This window comes from Culex quinquefasciatus, chromosome 3 (assembly GCF_015732765.1).
Source record: "Culex quinquefasciatus strain JHB chromosome 3, VPISU_Cqui_1.0_pri_paternal, whole genome shotgun sequence".
In the NCBI taxonomy this organism is placed as follows: domain Eukaryota; kingdom Metazoa; phylum Arthropoda; class Insecta; order Diptera; family Culicidae; genus Culex; species Culex quinquefasciatus.
In genome coordinates, this window is record NC_051863.1 from 36,523,726 (window position 1) to 36,543,011 (window position 19,286).

Consider the following 19,286-nt stretch of genomic DNA (forward strand, 5'->3'; position numbering starts at 1 on the left):
TAGGAGCCGCTCATTTTCGTTCGCTCATTAAAAAGAGCCGCTCTTTTGAACGGCTCTTTCGCTCTTTTTCAAATTTTGATGAAAAGGTTTTTCAAAAATCGTATGATTTTATAAGTTATTTCACATTGGACTTTTACAAATAGTTTGATAAAAAAAAATAAAACTGAAATCGAGAAGATGCCCTTTAAGATCATAGGTCTTGGTGGTCTCTACGTCAAGATTTCTACTCGAACCTATACATTCAAGTAATTGAATGGCATCCAAACTTAAATCTGGGATGTTGGAACAATTGTTTTAATTTTAAAATTGCGTTTATTTCTGCAAGAATTGAACTAATGCTGATATTTTATTTTTTTATTTTATTATTTTTTTTATTTTTTATTTTTATTCTGATTTAATCAATAAAGTCTGTAATTGCTAATAGGATTTTTTTTCCAAAATCTATAAATTATTCAGTAAATTTTTGGTAATATTTTACAAATTATGCAATTTGAAATGCTCAAATTTGTGTTCCGGTAATACTTTACTGTACAACAGTTTTTTTCATATTGTTTAATAAATCATTTACCTTTGGAATTAATTTTCATAAGCATTGCAAAATTTGAAATTTTATTTTCAATTCTCAAAAACAAATTCGATAATATTTTTTTGCCTTCCTCACTGAGGTAAGGCTATAATCCTGCTCTAAAAATGAACTTCGTATAAAAACGTCGTAGACTCACCTTCATGTATACATATCGACTCAGAATCGAAAACTGAACAAATGTCTGTGTGTATGTGTGTGTGTATGTATGTATGTGACCAACAAACTAGCTCATGTTTCTCGGCACTGGCTGAACCGATTTGACCCGAACTTGTTGCATTCGACTTGGTTTAAGGTCCCATAGATCGAGTTTTATACAGATTGAAGTTTCGATAAGTAGTTCAAAAGTTATGTATAAAAATGTGTTTTCACATATATTTGGATCTCACTTAAATGTATGTAAACTATGTCCGGGTCCATCATCCGACCCATCGTTGGTTAGGTTATCAAAAGACCTTTCCAACGAGTCCAAAACATTGAAGATCTGGCAACCCTGTCTCGAGATATGGCCACTTAAGTGATATTGATGTACTTTTTTGATGCCTGATCTCACTTAAATGTATGTAAACTATGTCCGGCTCCACTATCAGTCCCGACGTTGGTTAGGTTATCAAAAGACCTTTCCAACGAGTGCAAAACATTGAAGATCTGGCAACCCTGTCTCGAGATATGTCCACTTAAGTGATATTGATGTACTTTTTTGAAGCCGGATCTCACTTAAATGTATGTAAACTATGTCCGGATCCACCATCCGCCCCATGGTTGGTTAGGTTATCAAAAGACCTTTCTAACGAGTGCAAAACATCGAAGATCGGGCAACCCTGTCTCGAGATATGTCCACTTAAGTGATATTGATGTACTTTTTTGAAGCCGGATCTCACTTAAATGTATGTAAACTATGTCCGGGCCCATCATCCGACCCAACGTTGGTTAGGTTATCAAAAGACCTTTCCAACGAGTCCAAAACATTGAAGATCTGGCAACCCTGTATCGAGATATGGCCACTTAAGTGACAATTATGTACTTTTCTGAAGCCGGATCTCACTTAAATGTATGTAAACTATGTCCGGGCCCATCATCCGACCCAACGTTGGTTAGGTTATCAAAAGACCTTTCCAACGAGTCCAAAACATTGAAGATCTGGCAACCCTGTCTCGAGATATGGCCACTTAAGTGATATTGATGTACTTTTTTGATGCCTGATCTCACTTAAATGTATGTAAACTATGTCCGGCTCCACTATCAGTCCCGACGTTGGTTAGGTTATCAAAAGACCTTTCCAACGAGTGCAAAACATTGAAGATCTGGCAACCCTGTCTCGAGATATGTCCACTTAAGTGATATTGATGTACTTTTTTGAAGCCGGATCTCACTTAAATGTATGTAAACTATGTCCGGATCCACCATCCGCCCCATGGTTGGTTAGGTTATCAAAAGACCTTTCTAACGAGTGCAAAACATCGAAGATCGGGCAACCCTGTCTCGAGATATGTCCACTTAAGTGATATTGATGTACTTTTTTGAAGCCGGATCTCACTTAAATGTATGTAAACTATGTCCGGGCCCATCATCCGACCCAACGTTGGTTAGGTTATCAAAAGACCTTTCCAACGAGTCCAAAACATTGAAGATCTGGCAACCCTGTATCGAGATATGGCCACTTAAGTGACAATTATGTACTTTTCTGAAGCCGGATCTCACTTAAATGTATGTAAACTATGTCCGGGCCCATCATCCGACCCAACGTTGGTTAGGTTATCAAAAGACCTTTCCAACGAGTCCAAAACATTGAAGATCTGGCAACCCTGTCTCGAGATATGGCCACTTAAGTGATATTGATGTACTTTTTTGAAGCCGGATCTCACTTAAATGTATGTAAACTATGTAAACATCCGACCTATTGTTGGTTAGGTTATCAAAATACCTTTCCAATGAGTCCAAAACATTGAAGATCTGGCAACCCTGTATCGAGATATGGCCTCTTAAGTGATATTGATGTACTTTTTTGAAGCCGGATCTCACTTAAATGTATGTAAACTATGTCCGGATCCACCATCCGCCCCATGGTTGGTTAGGTTATCAAAAGACCTTTCTAACGAGTGCAAAACATCGAAGATCGGGCAACCCTGTCTCGAGATATGTCCACTTAAGTGATATTGATGTACTTTTTTGAAGCCGGATCTCACTTAAATGTATGTAAACTATGTCCGGGCCCATCATCCGACCCAACGTTGGTTAGGTTATCAAAAGACCTTTCCAACAAGTCCAAAACATTGAAGATCTGGCAACCCTGTATCGAGATATGGCCACTTAAGTGACAATTATGTACTTTTCTGAAGCCGGATCTCACTTAAATGTATGTAAACTATGTCCGGGCCCATCATCCGACCCAACGTTGGTTAGGTTATCAAAAGACCTTTCCAACGAGTCCAAAACATTGAAGATCTGGCAACCCTGTATCGAGATATGGCCACTTAAGTGACAATTATGTACTTTTCTGAAGCCGGATCTCACTTAAATGTAAGTAAACTTTGACCGGATCCATCATCCGACCCATCGTTGGTTAGGTTATCAAAAAACCTTTCCAACGAGCCCAAAACATTGAAGATCTGACAACCCTGTCTCGAGATATGGCCACTTAGGTGATATCGATGTACTTTTTGGAAGCCGGATCTAAAAAATAGATGAAACTTGTGTACAGCCATTGTTGTGAGGAAGGCTCCAACCACATAGGTGGATTAAGTTAATTTTTTTTTAAGTTCAATAAATTATATTTATAACAAAAATCATGCCGTTTCGAGCCGGATTTTTCAAAAGACGGAAGTTTAAAAAAGAACCGCGGTTCTTTTTTTGTGAGCCACGGATCTTTTGCTCTTTTTAGTGAACCGGCTCTTTGAGCGGCTCGCTCTTTTTTTGCTCTCTAAGGTGGGTTAAGGTTTAAATATTCAAAAAAGTGTCCACGTGGTTTGTGGAATCTCCCCAACGTTTTTTCAATAAAAATTAATTTTAGTCAATAAGTACATTATTGCCCCACATTGTTGAAGGACAGAAACCTGAAAAAAAAAATTTGCAATGGTCTCAATCTGAATTTAATTGAAAATTTCTTATAAATAAAAACAAAATTATGAAGAACGGTGTATTTTTATACCATTTTCTTGCGCTAGAAACCAATTCAAATTTTCCAATGTGAAGGTTATGGGATGCAATCTAATTACGAAAAACTATCACTTCCATAAATAACTGAATGTTTTATACACTCTACTTGCAGAAACTCCCAGAGCGCTCTCTGCAACGGGGCAATCATGACGAACGGCCAGACCAAAGACTCGAACCTACCGCACGGGCTGGTACGGAAGGTCCTCAACAACAGCGAGAACGGCCAGAAGAAGGGCATGGTGAGTAGTTAGTTGGTTGCCAAGTGCTTTCACAAATTTTGCGACCACCAAAAATGTGCGTGAATACCTTCTTGACTGATTGATTCGCGAAACGCACGATGTCATCAATCACAATTTCGAGCGCGCGATTTCCTTCTTTTATTCGTTTATTGAATACACCATAAAGCCACTGTCCGCCTTATCACCTACGGTGAGAGCGCTCAGTTTAAGCCGAAATTCACCGTTATCAAAGGAATACCCCCAGATTAAGATAGGCCGCGTTGTTGGGCGTGAACAAGGTTCAATCGAGGATTGCGTCAGCTTATCGCTTGTGTGTGTGTTCCGTTTCCTTGCAGGTGTCGCTCACCCATCTACCAAAGAGGCCCCCGATCGACATTGAGTTCGCCGAGCTGGCCTACTCGGTGCCCGAGGGTCACAAGGCCCACAAGCGCAGCTACAAGACGATCCTCAAGGGCATCAACGGCAAGTTCCGGTCGGGCGAGCTGACCGCCATCATGGGCCCGTCGGGGGCCGGTAAGAGCACGCTCATGAACATCCTCGCCGGTTACAAGTGAGTTCTTTAGGCGGTTAGGCGATATCGTGAATTGTACTGACTTCTTCTTCTTGCAGAACATCCAACCTGATAGGATCGGTGCTGATCAACGGCAAGGAGCGCAACCTGCGCAAGTTCCGCAAGCTGTCCTGCTACATCATGCAGGACGATCGGCTGCTGCCGTACCTCACCGTACGGGAAGCGATGATGGTCTCGGCGAACCTGAAGCTCGGCAAGGACATTTCGCTCGAGCTGAAGCGCGAGATCGTCGAGGAGATCATCGAAACGCTTGGTCTGCTGGAGGCGGCCACCACGTTGGCGCTGAACCTGTCCGGCGGCCAGCGGAAGCGTCTTTCGATCGCACTGGAGCTAGTAAACAACCCACCTGTAATGTTTTTCGACGAGCCGACCAGCGGCCTGGACAGTGCGACCTGCTCGCAGCTGATTAATCTGCTCAAATCGTTGGCCCGCGGAGGCCGCACAATCGTCTGCACGATCCACCAGCCGTCGGCGCGTATCTTCGAGATGTTTGACAATCTGTACGTGCTGACGGAGGGCCAGTGCATCTACCAGGGCATGGTCAACGGACTGGTTCCGTTCCTAGCCTCGCTGGGACTCGAGTGTCCCGGCTATCACAATCCGGCGAATTATGGTAAGTGTTGCGTTTCGAAGCTAACTTCATATGCTTATAAACTGATTGCCCACAGTCATGGAAGTGGCCTGCGGCGAGCACGGTGACTGGAACAGCAAACTCGTAACGGCGGTCAACAACGGCAAGTGCAACAACTACAACCAGCCGCTGCTAGTGAAGAGTAAATCCCAGAAGAACGTCGCACTGGAGCGTGACTCCAGCGTCGATCAACCACCGCCGGCGGAAAAGATCGTCCTATCGCTCGGCGCCGGCGAGGACGATCTGGTGAAACCATCCGCCAAGGAGTTCACCACGATCAACATGCCATCTGCGGGCGCCGAACAGCCGCTCAACAACGACGGCAACAAGTTCTCGTCCGTACCGAACAGTAAACCGGCGATGGTCACCACGGCCACGATGACCGAGGAAACGGGAAGTTCCGTCGTCACGAGCACCACCGCCGTAGGTTCAAACGCATCCACAGCCGGTCCCGGATCCACCGGGATGCCACTCTCGGTGTCCTCGTCCAAGCCCACGTGCACCACGTCCCTGCTCGACTCGACCGAGAGCGTCAGCATAGCCGTGCCCAAGAAGCTGACCGGCTTTCCCACCTCGGGCTGGATGCAGTTCTGGATTCTGCTCAAGCGCACCTTCATCACGATCATGCGCGACCAAACGCTGACCCAGATGCGCCTACTGTCGCACGTGATCGTCGGCGCCATCATCGGCATGATCTACTACGACATCGGGAACGACGCGGCCAAGATCATGAGCAACGCGGGCTGCATCTTCTTCACCACCATGTTTACGATGTTCACGGCGATGATGCCCACGATTCTAACCTGTGAGTGTTTTGTTTTGTCAACGGTAGACACTCAAATCTATTACAAATTTCTTTTTTTTTAGTCCCAACGGAAATGGCCGTCTTCGTGAGGGAACATCTCAACTACTGGTACTCGCTCAAGTCGTTCTACTTTGCTAAAACGGTCGCCGATCTTCCATTTCAAGTAAGTTGAAGTATCTTTTTGACGAAACACCCTTTCCCATCTCGGGACGTACTATTCAAGGGTCTGAAGTTCTTCGTCGTAATGGTTACTCTGCAACTGCACCTTTATTCAATAAGAGTTGTAACGTTTTTTGTTTGTTTTGGAACAAAATGTTTTAAATTTATGGTGAAACTTTTTCATAATAGCTTCCTTTCGAGGCAATTCACATCCCACGAAGACATTTCAGGTGGAGGTGGCGTCGTTATCGACCGTAATAGAATCAATTTGCCATAGATCAATCTTGAAACGATTCAGTAGTTTTAATAACTCAACCTTCGTGTTAATCACTGTCTGGCTGGCTTTTCACTTCAAGCAAGCCCAAAGTTCGGGTGACAATTTTTCAGTCACGAACAAACTGACAATTGGCAACTAGAACTCCTCGCCGTTTCCTCGTTGCCGAATAAAGTTTTAGACAAATCATTCTTTCCGTGCCTTCTAGTGGAACGAAATCCTGTAAAGTTCACCCGTGTTGTTTTGATTTGAATGATGCGTCCAGCATTCATCACCTCCTCGAGAGTGGAGGATTTTCGCCACTCCTGTTTTTTTTATTGGTAGGTACTGGAAGACATAGTTTATTCCATTGGACATTTTGGCAAGTTTCGAATCCGACGGTTTGGTAATCACTGACGCAAGGACAAGTTCTCAAATTTGCTGAGGATGAATATCCCTTCAAATGCCATTTAAAATGGCTTATTTTGGCGACAACAAAATCTTTTTGCAGAATTTGCATTTTGGGGAGGTTTTTATGTCTTCATACTGTTCAAAATTTCGGGGTGTCTTCTATACAGTTTCGCTACAAAACTAAATAAATAAATTCATAACAGTACAATTACCGGTGCTCTCGCTTGCTCAGATTGTTTATAACGTTTCTGATTGATTTCCAAGCGACATGTCAAAACAATAAAAATCAACACAAAGGAAACGAGGGGCTTACTTTGTCGCAACCAACCGGACCCTAAGATGACAGTTTTCGTGAGTTGTGCATATTCACCGACAGATGGCAGTTGACCCTGTCGGAGTCCGCCCAACAAATACGCAGCTCCAAATTTGCATAGGATTTTTTTTTTTCGTGACTGTTTTTGCGGCATGCTCACTTCAACTGTTCTAGACTAATATTTGAACGTGGCGTATTTCTGAACATGTTTTTTAAAGAAAATGAAACAAGGCAAAAACTATATTTATTTAAACTATTCGTCATTTTCAAACGTTTGGCTAGATAATATCGAAGGCCGCCATCTTAAGCCAGCTGGGCCCACAAAACGGGGTACGCTCAGTTTGTATGGAAGCTGTCAACATGCTTCCGGGCTGGTCGCAACACAGGATCGCGGTAAATAACGTAGTTTACGTTAATTTAGTTCATTGATTGGTTCGAGATAAATAATTATGATTTTTGATAAGCGCGTCATTCTCTGAAAAGTGTTTTGCATTCTGCAGGTACTTGAAGTTCACATCCGTGTTAGGGAAACGCTGTTTCGGTCGTCAGTTTTATGTATTTTAGACAGGCTTGCCACAAATACAGATTTTTCAGCACTGACCTAAAACACAAACAAATTTATTTTTACAGTTTCATTAAAAGTGAGCTGATGTTGCAAAATTTACTAAAAAGTTGAACATTTTAAACATCTTTTGGCATGTTCAAGTTTCAGCAAACATGTTTTTCTTCAAAGTTAACTTCATGATTCGAAATCCGTTATAAGGCTTTCTAGGCCCAGTGTAAAAAATATAATTTAACTTAAAAATGACGAACTCCTCGTCACAGTGTCCTGATGCAAACAATGATCGAGCTGTAGCTGTCACATATCGGGCAGTCAGACATATCGGGCAGTCAGTCAAATAAACCAGCTAGAAGTCGCTTGACAAAAAAATGTTGCTAGAAAGAGATATGAAACCTGATGCAAACAAACGTCCAGCTGTCATGTAAACATACTTTGAATGTGTTGGTAAATTTCTGACTAGAAAGCCTTATAGCTGGAAAAACAAACATGTATCAAGTTGAAAATGTAGAAATATCATCAGGATGGAGTATAAACAGTCAGGTTAAAGAGAATTTTTCACCGGAATTTAAAATTAAAATGACTTGTTGCACTTAGAATCCCGGACACTGATAAAAGCTGATTCGAAATCCGGACACTTTTGCTGAGCGAGCATTTTCGGCTCACTTTGATATCTTTTAGTCAACTTTGGAGCGCTGGCAGCACTGCTCGTGAGAGTTCGGACATTATTTTTACTCCGCGTCTTTTTGTATTTTTTGACTGTTTCGGTCCATAAAATATATATAAAAGTGACGATAATGATTAACAACAACGCGTTGTAGTGGAAGAATATCGAGTTCTAAGGATTTCCCTTGAATTTCGTCGAAAAAAGACAGTTTTGTGTATCGGCCCAGCAGTGGTTTTGTTTTTGTTTTTCGCGCGACTTTCGTTTTCTTTTGTTCCAACGGGAGCTGTCAAAAAGCTCGCGCGCTCGGGCGGTTGCTGCAGGAGAGCTTTCAAGCCTGGTTGCCAAATAAACGGTAGAGGAATGTGTAAATCAGATTTGGCAATCGTTTAGGTTTTGTCACAGACTTTTCCTACGGTTTGTGGGTGCCGCGATAATTTTGTTTCAAGGTGAAATTTGTATGTTTTGCGGTCGAACCCGAGGTCGAACTAGTTTTTGTTCGTGGTCTTGTTTACCACAAGATGACTAGGACGACAGGATGTGTTCCGAAGCAGCATGAGGAAGCTCAAACTGCTCGTGATGGAGGACCCGAAGCTGGAAGACCGAAGCTGCAAAAAGGACTAAAGGATGTTTCAGAAAATTGGTGAGATCCGTTCAAACTGAATCTTTCAACTGTTATATATTTTCTGATTATATTTAATACGCGCTAATCCCTGTTTTGCATTATGGGATTGGAAGTTTAAAGGTAGATCGAGAGTCCTTCTGATTCTTGCTTCTATTTTTAGGCGGGGCCAGACAATGCCCAATGACCTCGGAATTGGACCGCAAGGAGCTCTGTCATTCTGAAATGGGTCATTGGAAGCAGCGCGAGGGCTATCACCACCTAATACCCGGGACTGAGATAAGCTGTATCAGCATAAACAAAGCCTGATACAAATTATACTTTCCCATAATTTCGCTGCCGGCCAGCGGGTATTGGATTGGACCACACACACACACACACATTCGAAATCCGGACACTTTTGCTTTCCGAACATTCGATTTTTCTTATGAACCGCACAAATTTGATCGGAAATGTTAGTGAATGGCATTCTGTAGGTCTCAAATAAGCTGTTAACATCAAAACAAACAATATAATATATAAAAATTTGCTAGGATTTTGGGAAATCAAAACCATAAATTTCTGCTTTGCTTTCTTGGTGCATCGGACGCCTATGAAATATTTCAGTGAAATGTTTCACATTTTTTGTAAACTTATAATTTTATTTATATAATTGTTTTGACATTAACTACAGCGTTCAAACAAACTTTAAAAGAAAGTTGATGTTAGAATTCATCAAATAACACAGTTTTGGCAAATAACTGATAAAACAAGATGGAGTGCCCGGGTTTCCAAGCGTCTGGGAATTCGTCCTAAGCAGGGATGCCAGGTCTGGTGGAAGTCGAATCCGTAGACTTGTTAAAAAAAATCCAGGTGGTTGGTGTCTTGGGAACCCAAAATAGTTTTCTTTTTAAAGATTTTTTTTACTAAAATTGAATTAAGGTTTTATCAAGATCAACAAAGAATTAATTTCAAATTTCATGCCTAATTTTACTAAACTATATTTCTAAAGTTGTGCTACTGTACATAAACTACAAAATATAAATGATTTTTGGAAAATATGTTTTTTCATGATTTTATGTGCATATGTCCGTTATGATGGTTATGATATATTGTGCCGTGACAGAATGACGTTTCTTTTTTTCAGTTTTTTGCAGAAACTCGGAAATTTCAAAGAAAACATCCTCAATATTTTTACAGATTCGGAAAGTAAATTAATTTGCCATGAGACATTGGGCTAAGGGTTTAACGTTTCGGTTGCTGTTCTACGTTCGTGTTTTTCGACGAGAAATTTATTCTATTTTCTGGATATGATATGCTTTGGAAAAATGGTTCCTGACCACCGGATATATTTCAGGATTCCGAAGGTGGAATCACAATATATATTTCGCCATTAAATCAAGTTTAAAAATTTTCTATACTAGCCCGGAGAATGTGTCTTATAAACACAAGGAAATGCATTTTAAAGTTGAGTTCATTGCACTCCTTTTTTCAAGACAACTCTGATTTTTTATTACAAAAAAATATTTACCATAATTTGTGAGGTACCTTATTTAGAAGCAAAGGCAACATTAACATTGAATTTATGTGTATTACATGAAAAAAGGCCACATTTTTATTCCCATCATTGTTATATAATTTGATAAACCTTCATATTACATATAATATTACTAAAATGACATTTGCAACGTATTCAAGTGGTTTGTAAATAGCCGAAAATTTTTATCTTGCGAATGAACCATCCGATTGATTTGATGTTTTCGGCTAAGATTTTCATATTTTTTCACTTTTTGTCACTAAAACTTGATTTGCAAAACAAAAACACAATTTTATTTATTTTTTATTTTTCGATATGTTTAAGGAGTTTAATGTTTAATTTATAACTCGCTTAAATATTTTTTGCCTATTCTGGAAACTTCTGCAAAGTTAGCATTTGATGTCCCCTAAAACATATCAGAAAATAAAAAATAGTGATTTTTGCAAGTCATATTTTAATGACAAAAAGTGAAATAGAAAATCACTAAATTTTTTTACCGACTACCATATTTTTTCAGTGTCGTCCTTATCCATACCTACAACTTTGCCGAAGATACCAAATCGATCAAAAAAATTCCTTCCAAAGATACAAATTTTTGAATTTCCATAAATCATTTTTGTATGAACAGCTGCCAAATATGTATGGAAAATTATATGGACAAACTAATGATGCAAAATGGCTTCTTTGGGCATACCGAAGGCACCAAAAAAGTTTCAGCCGGATTAAAAAATACAAAAAAAAATCGAATGACCGAAATCTCAGAGAATTGCTCATTTTTTTTTTTTTTTAATGCTCTGGGCATACAAATGTCTCGAAGCAAATTTGGTTGTAGTAATTTAGAAATATAGAAATAATAAAATTTATAAAAAAAAATTTATAGATGGTTTGAAAAATATTTTTCCTTAGCTTTGTTTAAAATCTAAATTTGATTTCACGAATAAAAAATAAATAAGAAAAATCACTTTAAATTTTTTTAATGCAAAAATTAATAAAAAAGGTGTAGGTGGTTATGTTCTACATGATCAATATGACAAAGAACTTTGTACACAACTCCTAAAAAAATATTCAATTTTTTTATATATTTTTAAATCATTGCCTATTTATTTAATCCTAAATAATTTATTCCAATTAAATGTTTTCAATATTTGGCACCTCTGTGGAAATAAATTGCCAAAACACCGAGAGAACCTCCCAGAGTGAACCGGCCACTCCGGGTGTGGCCAATCCGGTCAAAATGGCCATTTTCATTACCAGTTTCAAAAACCATGAATTTTGATACCCATATTGCACCAAGTCGCATGGTTTGATTAATGTCCCCCCGGTAGAACCTTCCCCAGGGCACTGGCCACTCCAGGCTGTGGCAAATATCCTATAAATGTGGTCCCAACCCCATTGTCCCAAATCATTCTGGTTTTCCGGTGACCGTCCTAACAATCTTCATTAGAACAGAATTCCTCCCAATTTGGTGCACACACTGTGTTTTTCAATGTGTCCGTGTGTGTGTGTGAGCATTAAAATTACCACCGTGGATCCGTCTTTAACGAAACCTCCGTAGGCACTGAAATTTTCTGAGGCTAATTGCTAGTTATATAGGGGAAATATACCCATTTTAATCACTCTAAGCCGTTCGACCAATTCTCATCACTTTTGCCGTTTTTCGCTATTAAATCAACATTTTCAGATGTATCAACAATGGAGAGTTGCTCTGCCGTTTTACGGCGATATGATGTATACGCCATTTTGGACATTTTCAATTTTATTGTACAGTCTGATAAAGAATCTTAAAAGCTACCTCCTGACGAAAGAATTTTTCAAAAAAGTGCTCTGGGGCCCATTTTATTAAGCAAACAAACAATGATGTATACGCCAATTTTACTCATCATGATGTATGTATACATTGAGAATTGGTAGAAGTCAAATTCAATACTGTTTGAATGTTGATTTGAGGTTTTGGGACCAAATCAAGACTGGGCAATATTTTATAACATTATTTCGATTTAATTCTGAAGGGGACGTCCATTAGGCATCATCCATAAAGTACGTCACGTTCTGAGGGAAGAGGGGGGTTTTGAGAAAGCGTGACGTTGCGTGTTAAAAGCATAGGGAAATCGTGACAAAGGGGGGTGCAGTAAATTTTGGCTGATATTAATGTGACGTACTCAATGGATGACACCTTATCCACATCCACGTAGACACTTTTTTGAAAATTCTAGACCCACCCACCTCCCTTGCTGACAATTGTTCATGCAAAAAATGTGTTTATGGAGCATAGACAATCGCTAAGGTAGCGTTCTTTTATTACGTAACGCAAAAAATCGGATTTTTAGACCCACCCTCGTAACAAAATTTCCATACAAATTTTAAAAATTTTGTATGGAGCGTAAAACGACCTCAGACCCCCCTCCTTCCAACTACGTTACGTAGTAAAAGAATGCTCCCTAATACCTCCCCCCCCCTTAAAGTATCCACGTGGACAATGCATTACGGGATCCACTCAGCTATCAAAATAGCTGGCACAAAAATAAAGCTAGCTTTGATCGCTTTGATCGAGCAATGTATACATACATCATTGGGCAGGAAAAGTAGTGATTTTTTATTGCTATTTTTTCGGCCAAATGATGTTTGTGGTTTAAAATCGTAGAGAATAGGAAAAAACCAGAAATTTTGTAGGGGCCACATTTTTATTGTACTTTTTAACAGTTTCTACAGAGCAGACCTCAAATTAGTCAATTTAAATTGAAAAAATTAACAAAAACAGAAAATCGTGTCTACAGCAAAATCACCTCAATGGCGTATACATCATATCGCCGTAAAACGGCAGTGCTTGCTCACTCTTATTTGAGCTATTTATTACTTTGGAACAGTCAAAAACACTTTATGAAAGCTGTAATTCATGATCAAAGTGCTGATAGGCCGATAATAGAAATAGGCTGAGAAAGGGTATAGTTCCCCTAGTTCGCATTAAAAGTGTGGCAACATGGTGCAACATTCTCGCGTGACAGTTCCCGTAAGCAGGAGACAAGGCAAAATTTGCTAAGTGCTCTAAGCCAATCAGTAGCCAGGATTTTTCCTGCAATAATTTTTTATGTTTATCTTAATTTTTTAATACTTTAACAAAGTTTTATCAACTTTCTGAGGTAGTCTTTTTGCAATTTAAGACTTCCCCTTTCGTTTGGTGGATAAAGCATGCAGATTGCTTGAATTGGGTGGAAGATATAAGCGTTTAAACAATTACATAAATCGTTACACTTTCGCTTCGCGAAATTTTGGATTGACACCCGTAGACAGTGCCCTTAGGACAAAGTTCTTTGTCAAAAATCAGATTCAATGTTAGATTTTTTAAATTGTATTTTTAAATTTCATATCAATTTAAAGTAGGGAATAGAAACTAGAAATTAAATCATCGATTTGAAAATACTGCAACAAGAAAACTGGGCTAGGGATTTTTTATCAACCTGTTTACTACTCCAATTGCAATTTTTAAATCAGAATTCTTTAAAGCAATCGGCAAACATTTGAATTTAAAATCAATTCATCAAAGTGGGGCGCCAAATTGATGCTTCGCCAAGGGCCCCTTGGACCCAAGGTGCATCCCTGAAGAAAAGTAACATTTTTCGTAGAGCAAATGTTACTAAAAATGACCTCATGAACACTGGGAAAAAATATGTGGAATTTTCCCTTGTAACCTCTTCTTAGAGAAAGTTACTCAAAACCCTATACAATATTCCTACTCTCAATTTTTGTTAAAGGTTTTGATCCGGTGAATAACTTTGTAGAACATCGCAAAGCGCTAGGAGTTGATTCCGAAAAGAAACAGGGTGTTTTGGGATATTTTTTTGTTTCTTGGGCCCAATACACATCACATGTTCTAATTTCAATCCAAATTTGCCTTTTAACTCAAGTTTAACTTATGTTACGATTTTGTTTTAAATTATTTAATAATGTTTTATTTACACCAACAGAATTATTTTTCAATCATCGACTTGACGTGACCTCAACCCACTAGATCGATTACTTATCTATAAGCTTCCTTGGATTTAAGCCATCGCCTCATTTCTCCTAAACGACTTTTCAATTTAACGATCCTCAAAACTACTTGTAAAACAGATTGTTAAAAACGTTTTCCTAAAACATTTTTATCACGCAAAAATATAATTTCACGTCCTTCATACAATTATCAGCCGGTATGAAAATCCGTAGATTTTGGAGATCAATCCGTAGATCCGTAGGAATGGCTGAAATCCGTAGATCTACGGAGAAATCCGTAGATATGGCATCCCTGGTCCTAAGGGGTAACTTTTGTCCCTAATCACGAATCCGAGGTCCGTTTTTTGATATTCCTTGACGGATGAGCGGTACGATTCTTTCAATCGTATTTTTCAACGAAAAAAAAAAACAAAAAATGTTTTAAAAACGCCGTTTTCCGTTACTCAACTTTAAAAAAAATTGGAACATGTTATTTAAAGGGAAATTCAATGTAATTTTCGAATCTATATTAACCCAGAAGGGGTTTTTAAAGTTAGAACTAGAGGTGGGCAAAAACAAAGCAAACCGCTCAAAGAGCTGGTCCACAAAAAAAAAGAGCGAATCGACCACGGCTCACAAAAAAGAGCCACGGTTCCTTTTGAATCTCTGGTCTTTTTAACATTCAAACGCCCAAGGCTCCAAAAAAGTTGGAATGGTAACTTCAACTCAATGGTTCTCGGGCTTAACTCAACCAATCGAGATGATTCTTCTTTCCAGTGATTTGTTAGGATGTCTAGATGATTCTAGAACTTTGCAGAACCCAATTTGATCAAATCTGTAATTTTTGCGATCAAAAACACCGTTCCAACTTTTTTTTTGGCTGGTAAAAAAAATCGCCGAAAATTCCGCGGAGGCAGTAGTTTTGAAAAAAGGTGGAACGATGGTTTTGATCGCAAAAATTACAGATTTGATCAAATTGAAATCTGCAAAGTTCTAGGATCATCTATACATCCTAACAAATCACTGGATACAAGAATCGTCCCGTTTGCTTAAATAATGCCCGCGAACCAGCGAGTTGAAGTTACCGTTCCACCTTTTTTGGGAGGCTTGGGCGTCCGTGTAAGTCTGAAATGCGTTGGGCGTTCCAGTGTTAAAGAATCCCCAACAAATTGTAGCATAAACTTACATTTCAGTGTTGAAAATGTCATTTAAAATATTTCATTGCTTATGAATTTGTCAAATTTGTCCCTCGGTGTACTTTTCCAAGTACTCTTATTTTCAGTTGCCTGGTTTTCTTTGTAATTTCTCCAAAAGTAAAGATGTATGTTTTTTAAGTATTAACCGAAAAATTTGAAAAATCTTCCAATGAGATTTCCGAATCTTGAAAAAAGCCTTTTTTCTAAATTTAAAAAAGAGTGAAAACCGTTAGAAAGAACCGGTCTTTGTAATGAGCGAACGAAAATCAGCGGCTCCTTACAAAAGGGTGGTTTTGCCCACCTCTAGTTAGAACATAAAATTACATTTTAAAAATTCGTGTTTCTTTAACTTTGCAGGGTTATTGTTTGAGTTTAATAATATTCTACAAATCAAATCAAATCAAATCAAATGTAATAAAAAAACGATGAATATCCTAAGTGCGATAAAGGCAATGCGGATGGCAAGCAAATTGGACTCTCCCCCAAGGATGCCAGATGCACAGATTTGTCTGTGTTTCACAGACATTTGGGCTTGTGTCAGACATTTTTTGAGGTACACAGACTTTTAAAAAACTTCATTAAATTAATATTTTGTAAATTTTTTAGCCAAAACTTATTTAGTTAGTTCTCAAATGCATAAAAACGCAATTGCTGAAGGATTTCAATGAGTGTAAATTGATATATTTGAATTTTAGACAAGTGCACAAACATACACAGACTTTTTTACAGACATTTTAAAAAACCATCTGGCATCCCTGATCATCTGAGCTATCAGAAAAACCAATAAAATTTAGTAGTTTATTCTAGAAAACCGTAGAAAATTAACTTTTTCGAAAAATTCTAACAGGTAACCTTATGGGCGGGACAAAATTGACTTGCGTTTTTCTCGGCTTGCTGTTTTTACATATGGGACGGACACGATTAGAGCGGCAGTTGGTTCTGTGAAATGTGGTCCGTTCACGCCATCTTTCTCTGCGGTTTTTGCACCGCAGTAGGTTTGGACGGTTTAATTTTTGTGTTACATTTCCAGGATTACTTGGATGGAATGCAAGATTTGACTTGCTTCATGTATATTTTACAAAAATGAACACGAAACTTAACTCTTTCGCAGGTCCTCTTCACCAGCGTGTACGTGATCGTCGTGTACTACCTGACGTCCCAGCCGATGGAGCCGAAGCGGGCCGGAATGTTCGTGCTGATCTGCATCCTGACGTCGCTGGTGGCGCAAAGCTTGGGCCTGCTGATCGGGGCCGGCATGAGCGTCGAGACGGGCGTCTTCCTCGGCCCGGTGTCAACCATTCCGATCATCCTGTTCAGCGGGTTCTTCGTCAACTTTGACGTCATCCCGAAGTACCTGCAGTGGCTGACGTACGTGAGCTACGTCCGGTACGGCTTCGAGGGCGCGATGGTCTCCGTGTACGGGATGGAGCGGGCCAAGCTGCAGTGCACGGAGATTTACTGCCACTACCGGAGCCCGCAGAAGTTCCTCGAGGAGATGTCGATGGACAAGGCCGAGTACTGGATCGACGCGACCGCCCTGTTTGGCTTCTTCATCGGGCTGCGCGTCATCGCGTACTTTGTGCTGCGCTGGAAACTGCATTCCATCCGTTAAGAACCTACCAAACTAATTATTAGCCACACTCTATAGAGTATATAGAATAGCAAGTATATCCCATCTCTCTCTGTCTGTCTGTCTGTCTGTGGTCATGTGTATTTTCACCATTTACAAAACCTATAATATAGGCTCGTATGTTTTTTTTGTAAGCGATATTGTGCGCCCGATATTAAGTGATTGTTAAGACACATGCTAGTGCAACCATTCGATAGCAGTATATCGAAGAAATGCTTTAACTTAAAGGGGGATGATCAATTTATCAAACATGATTCGGAACAACCATCAACTGCATGCAAATCCCAGTGTGTGTAAATCGAACATCAATTATACTGTAAATAGAGAGTTGAAATTATGAAAACGTATACTCCTCCGTACGACAAGACGCAATGTGCTGCCATCCCTCGATGTCTCTATATATCTCTCTCTCTATTTAAAAGATAATACACAAAAATAGCTACCATTCTTCGTAAAACCATTAGTAAAAGTATAACCACTCAGATTGAAAAACTGATTATCCCTGTGTGTGTGCAACCTTAAAAGCTAAATATTAAAAACCAAAACGGTGAAATTTATATAAAATATACACACAAAAGAAGACCTCACATCACCACACGGAGCATACGAACAAAGACACACATTTACAATCACACACACGAACCACTCTCGAAAACAATGAACTCACCCACACGAAAATAGCGCGCCCACACAAATAGATGAAACCACAAACACGAAAACAAACACACACACACACGTTTAGTCAAAATTTATCCATCTCTAGCGGCTAGGGCAGCAAAACTGCAAATAAAAAGTAAAAACCACATAGAAATCAAACCAGCTGATATCCAACAGTAAGTGTAGCGATTAAGCGCGAAACCTCGGCGAGAACCATTCAGAAGCGAGAGATCCAAAACCAAAACAAAGATCATGCTAAAATTATACACCCAATTGAAAAGAAATCGAGCTGCGTGATAGAGAAAGTATCAATTGAGTTGCATTTGCCCCTGATTGAATCAAAAAGTTCATATATTTTACCAAAAAAAAGGAAAACAAAAAGAAAAGGAAATCGTATCAAATTACACGCCGGCAGAACGTGTCATATTTAAGTTCTATATTTATTCTGCTAAACAGTGAAAAAGCCAGACCGTGCTTTATGTTTACCGCGGGGGGTGTGTTACACTAACAGATTGGTGATTTTTGGTAGTTTGTAGATTATTTGCATTTGGATTTGGGAGCAGAGAGATTCGAAACAGGAACAATATCAGAACATAGTATTTATATACATCTTAGGTTCGGTTTAGTTTACAGCGCTCCACGCCCCACACAATCCACTTTAGGAGCTACATACGGAAGAGATGCGAGGCGATACGTGAGCGATGGGTGGATTCGGAGAAAGGGGAAAAGAACAGCGCGGGAAGAGAAAAAAGGGCGAAGTGAATTGAGGAGCGGAAGGAAGTTAGGCAGAAAGAAAGGAAAGGAAATCAAATAAAACATTTTGTCTGGTGATTTTTAGCTGCGAATTAGTGTGATATGAAACTTGATTTCACCAATTTTTAAAATAAGAAAATGCGGTTGTTTTATTCGTGGGATAGAACGAAAAGAAATTTCAACAGGTACGTTCGGATGATCTTTTTGTCATCGGCCGATTTCTTGAATTGGTATTTTTATATTTTTGCCTTTCTTACTAAAGAAAGGTATCGAGAAATTTAAAAGAGAGATGTGAGCCGGTAACATGGAGTTAAACTTTCGCAACTGTCATGGTAAACTTCACAGAAGCTTGACAGAAAGTTTAACGCCATGTTGCACTTTTAATTTCTCGATAAGTTTTGCTTTATGGCTGGACGTCATTTCCATCTTCGTAAATACAGTCAAACCCCGTTGGTTTGACACCAACTGTTGTCAAACGAACGGGGTCACTTTTTAGTTTGGAACTCTTTGTACACGGAGTTCACACACAATAACAAAAGTTTGTTTTAATAGTGTGCGTGAGCGCCATGAAAAAGTGACAGTTCGTCTCTTTTTAGTTTGAC

General features: G+C 39.3%; 1 protein-coding gene across 4 annotated transcripts in view; it reads left to right on the forward strand.

Annotated features, from left to right (window-relative positions):
- The window catches only part of LOC6039745 (ATP-binding cassette sub-family G member 4), a 73,145-nt gene extending 54,322 nt beyond the window's left edge, over positions 1-18,823 (forward strand). For 3 of the 4 annotated variants that reach the window (XM_038258726.1, XM_038258729.1, XM_038258730.1), the window contains 6 exons: positions 3,852-3,978; positions 4,314-4,528; positions 4,588-5,162; positions 5,218-5,985; positions 6,048-6,148; positions 16,756-17,256. In XM_038258726.1, coding sequence (XP_038114654.1) covers positions 3,852-3,978; positions 4,314-4,528; positions 4,588-5,162; positions 5,218-5,985; positions 6,048-6,148; positions 16,756-17,256 — 2,287 coding nt within the window. Of the gene's footprint in view, positions 1-3,851; positions 3,979-4,313; positions 4,529-4,587; positions 5,163-5,217; positions 5,986-6,047; positions 6,149-16,755 lie in introns of all 4 variants that reach the window. The other variant, XM_038258728.1, reaches the window with a different exon arrangement.
- The last annotated feature ends 463 nt before the right edge of the window (positions 18,824-19,286 follow it).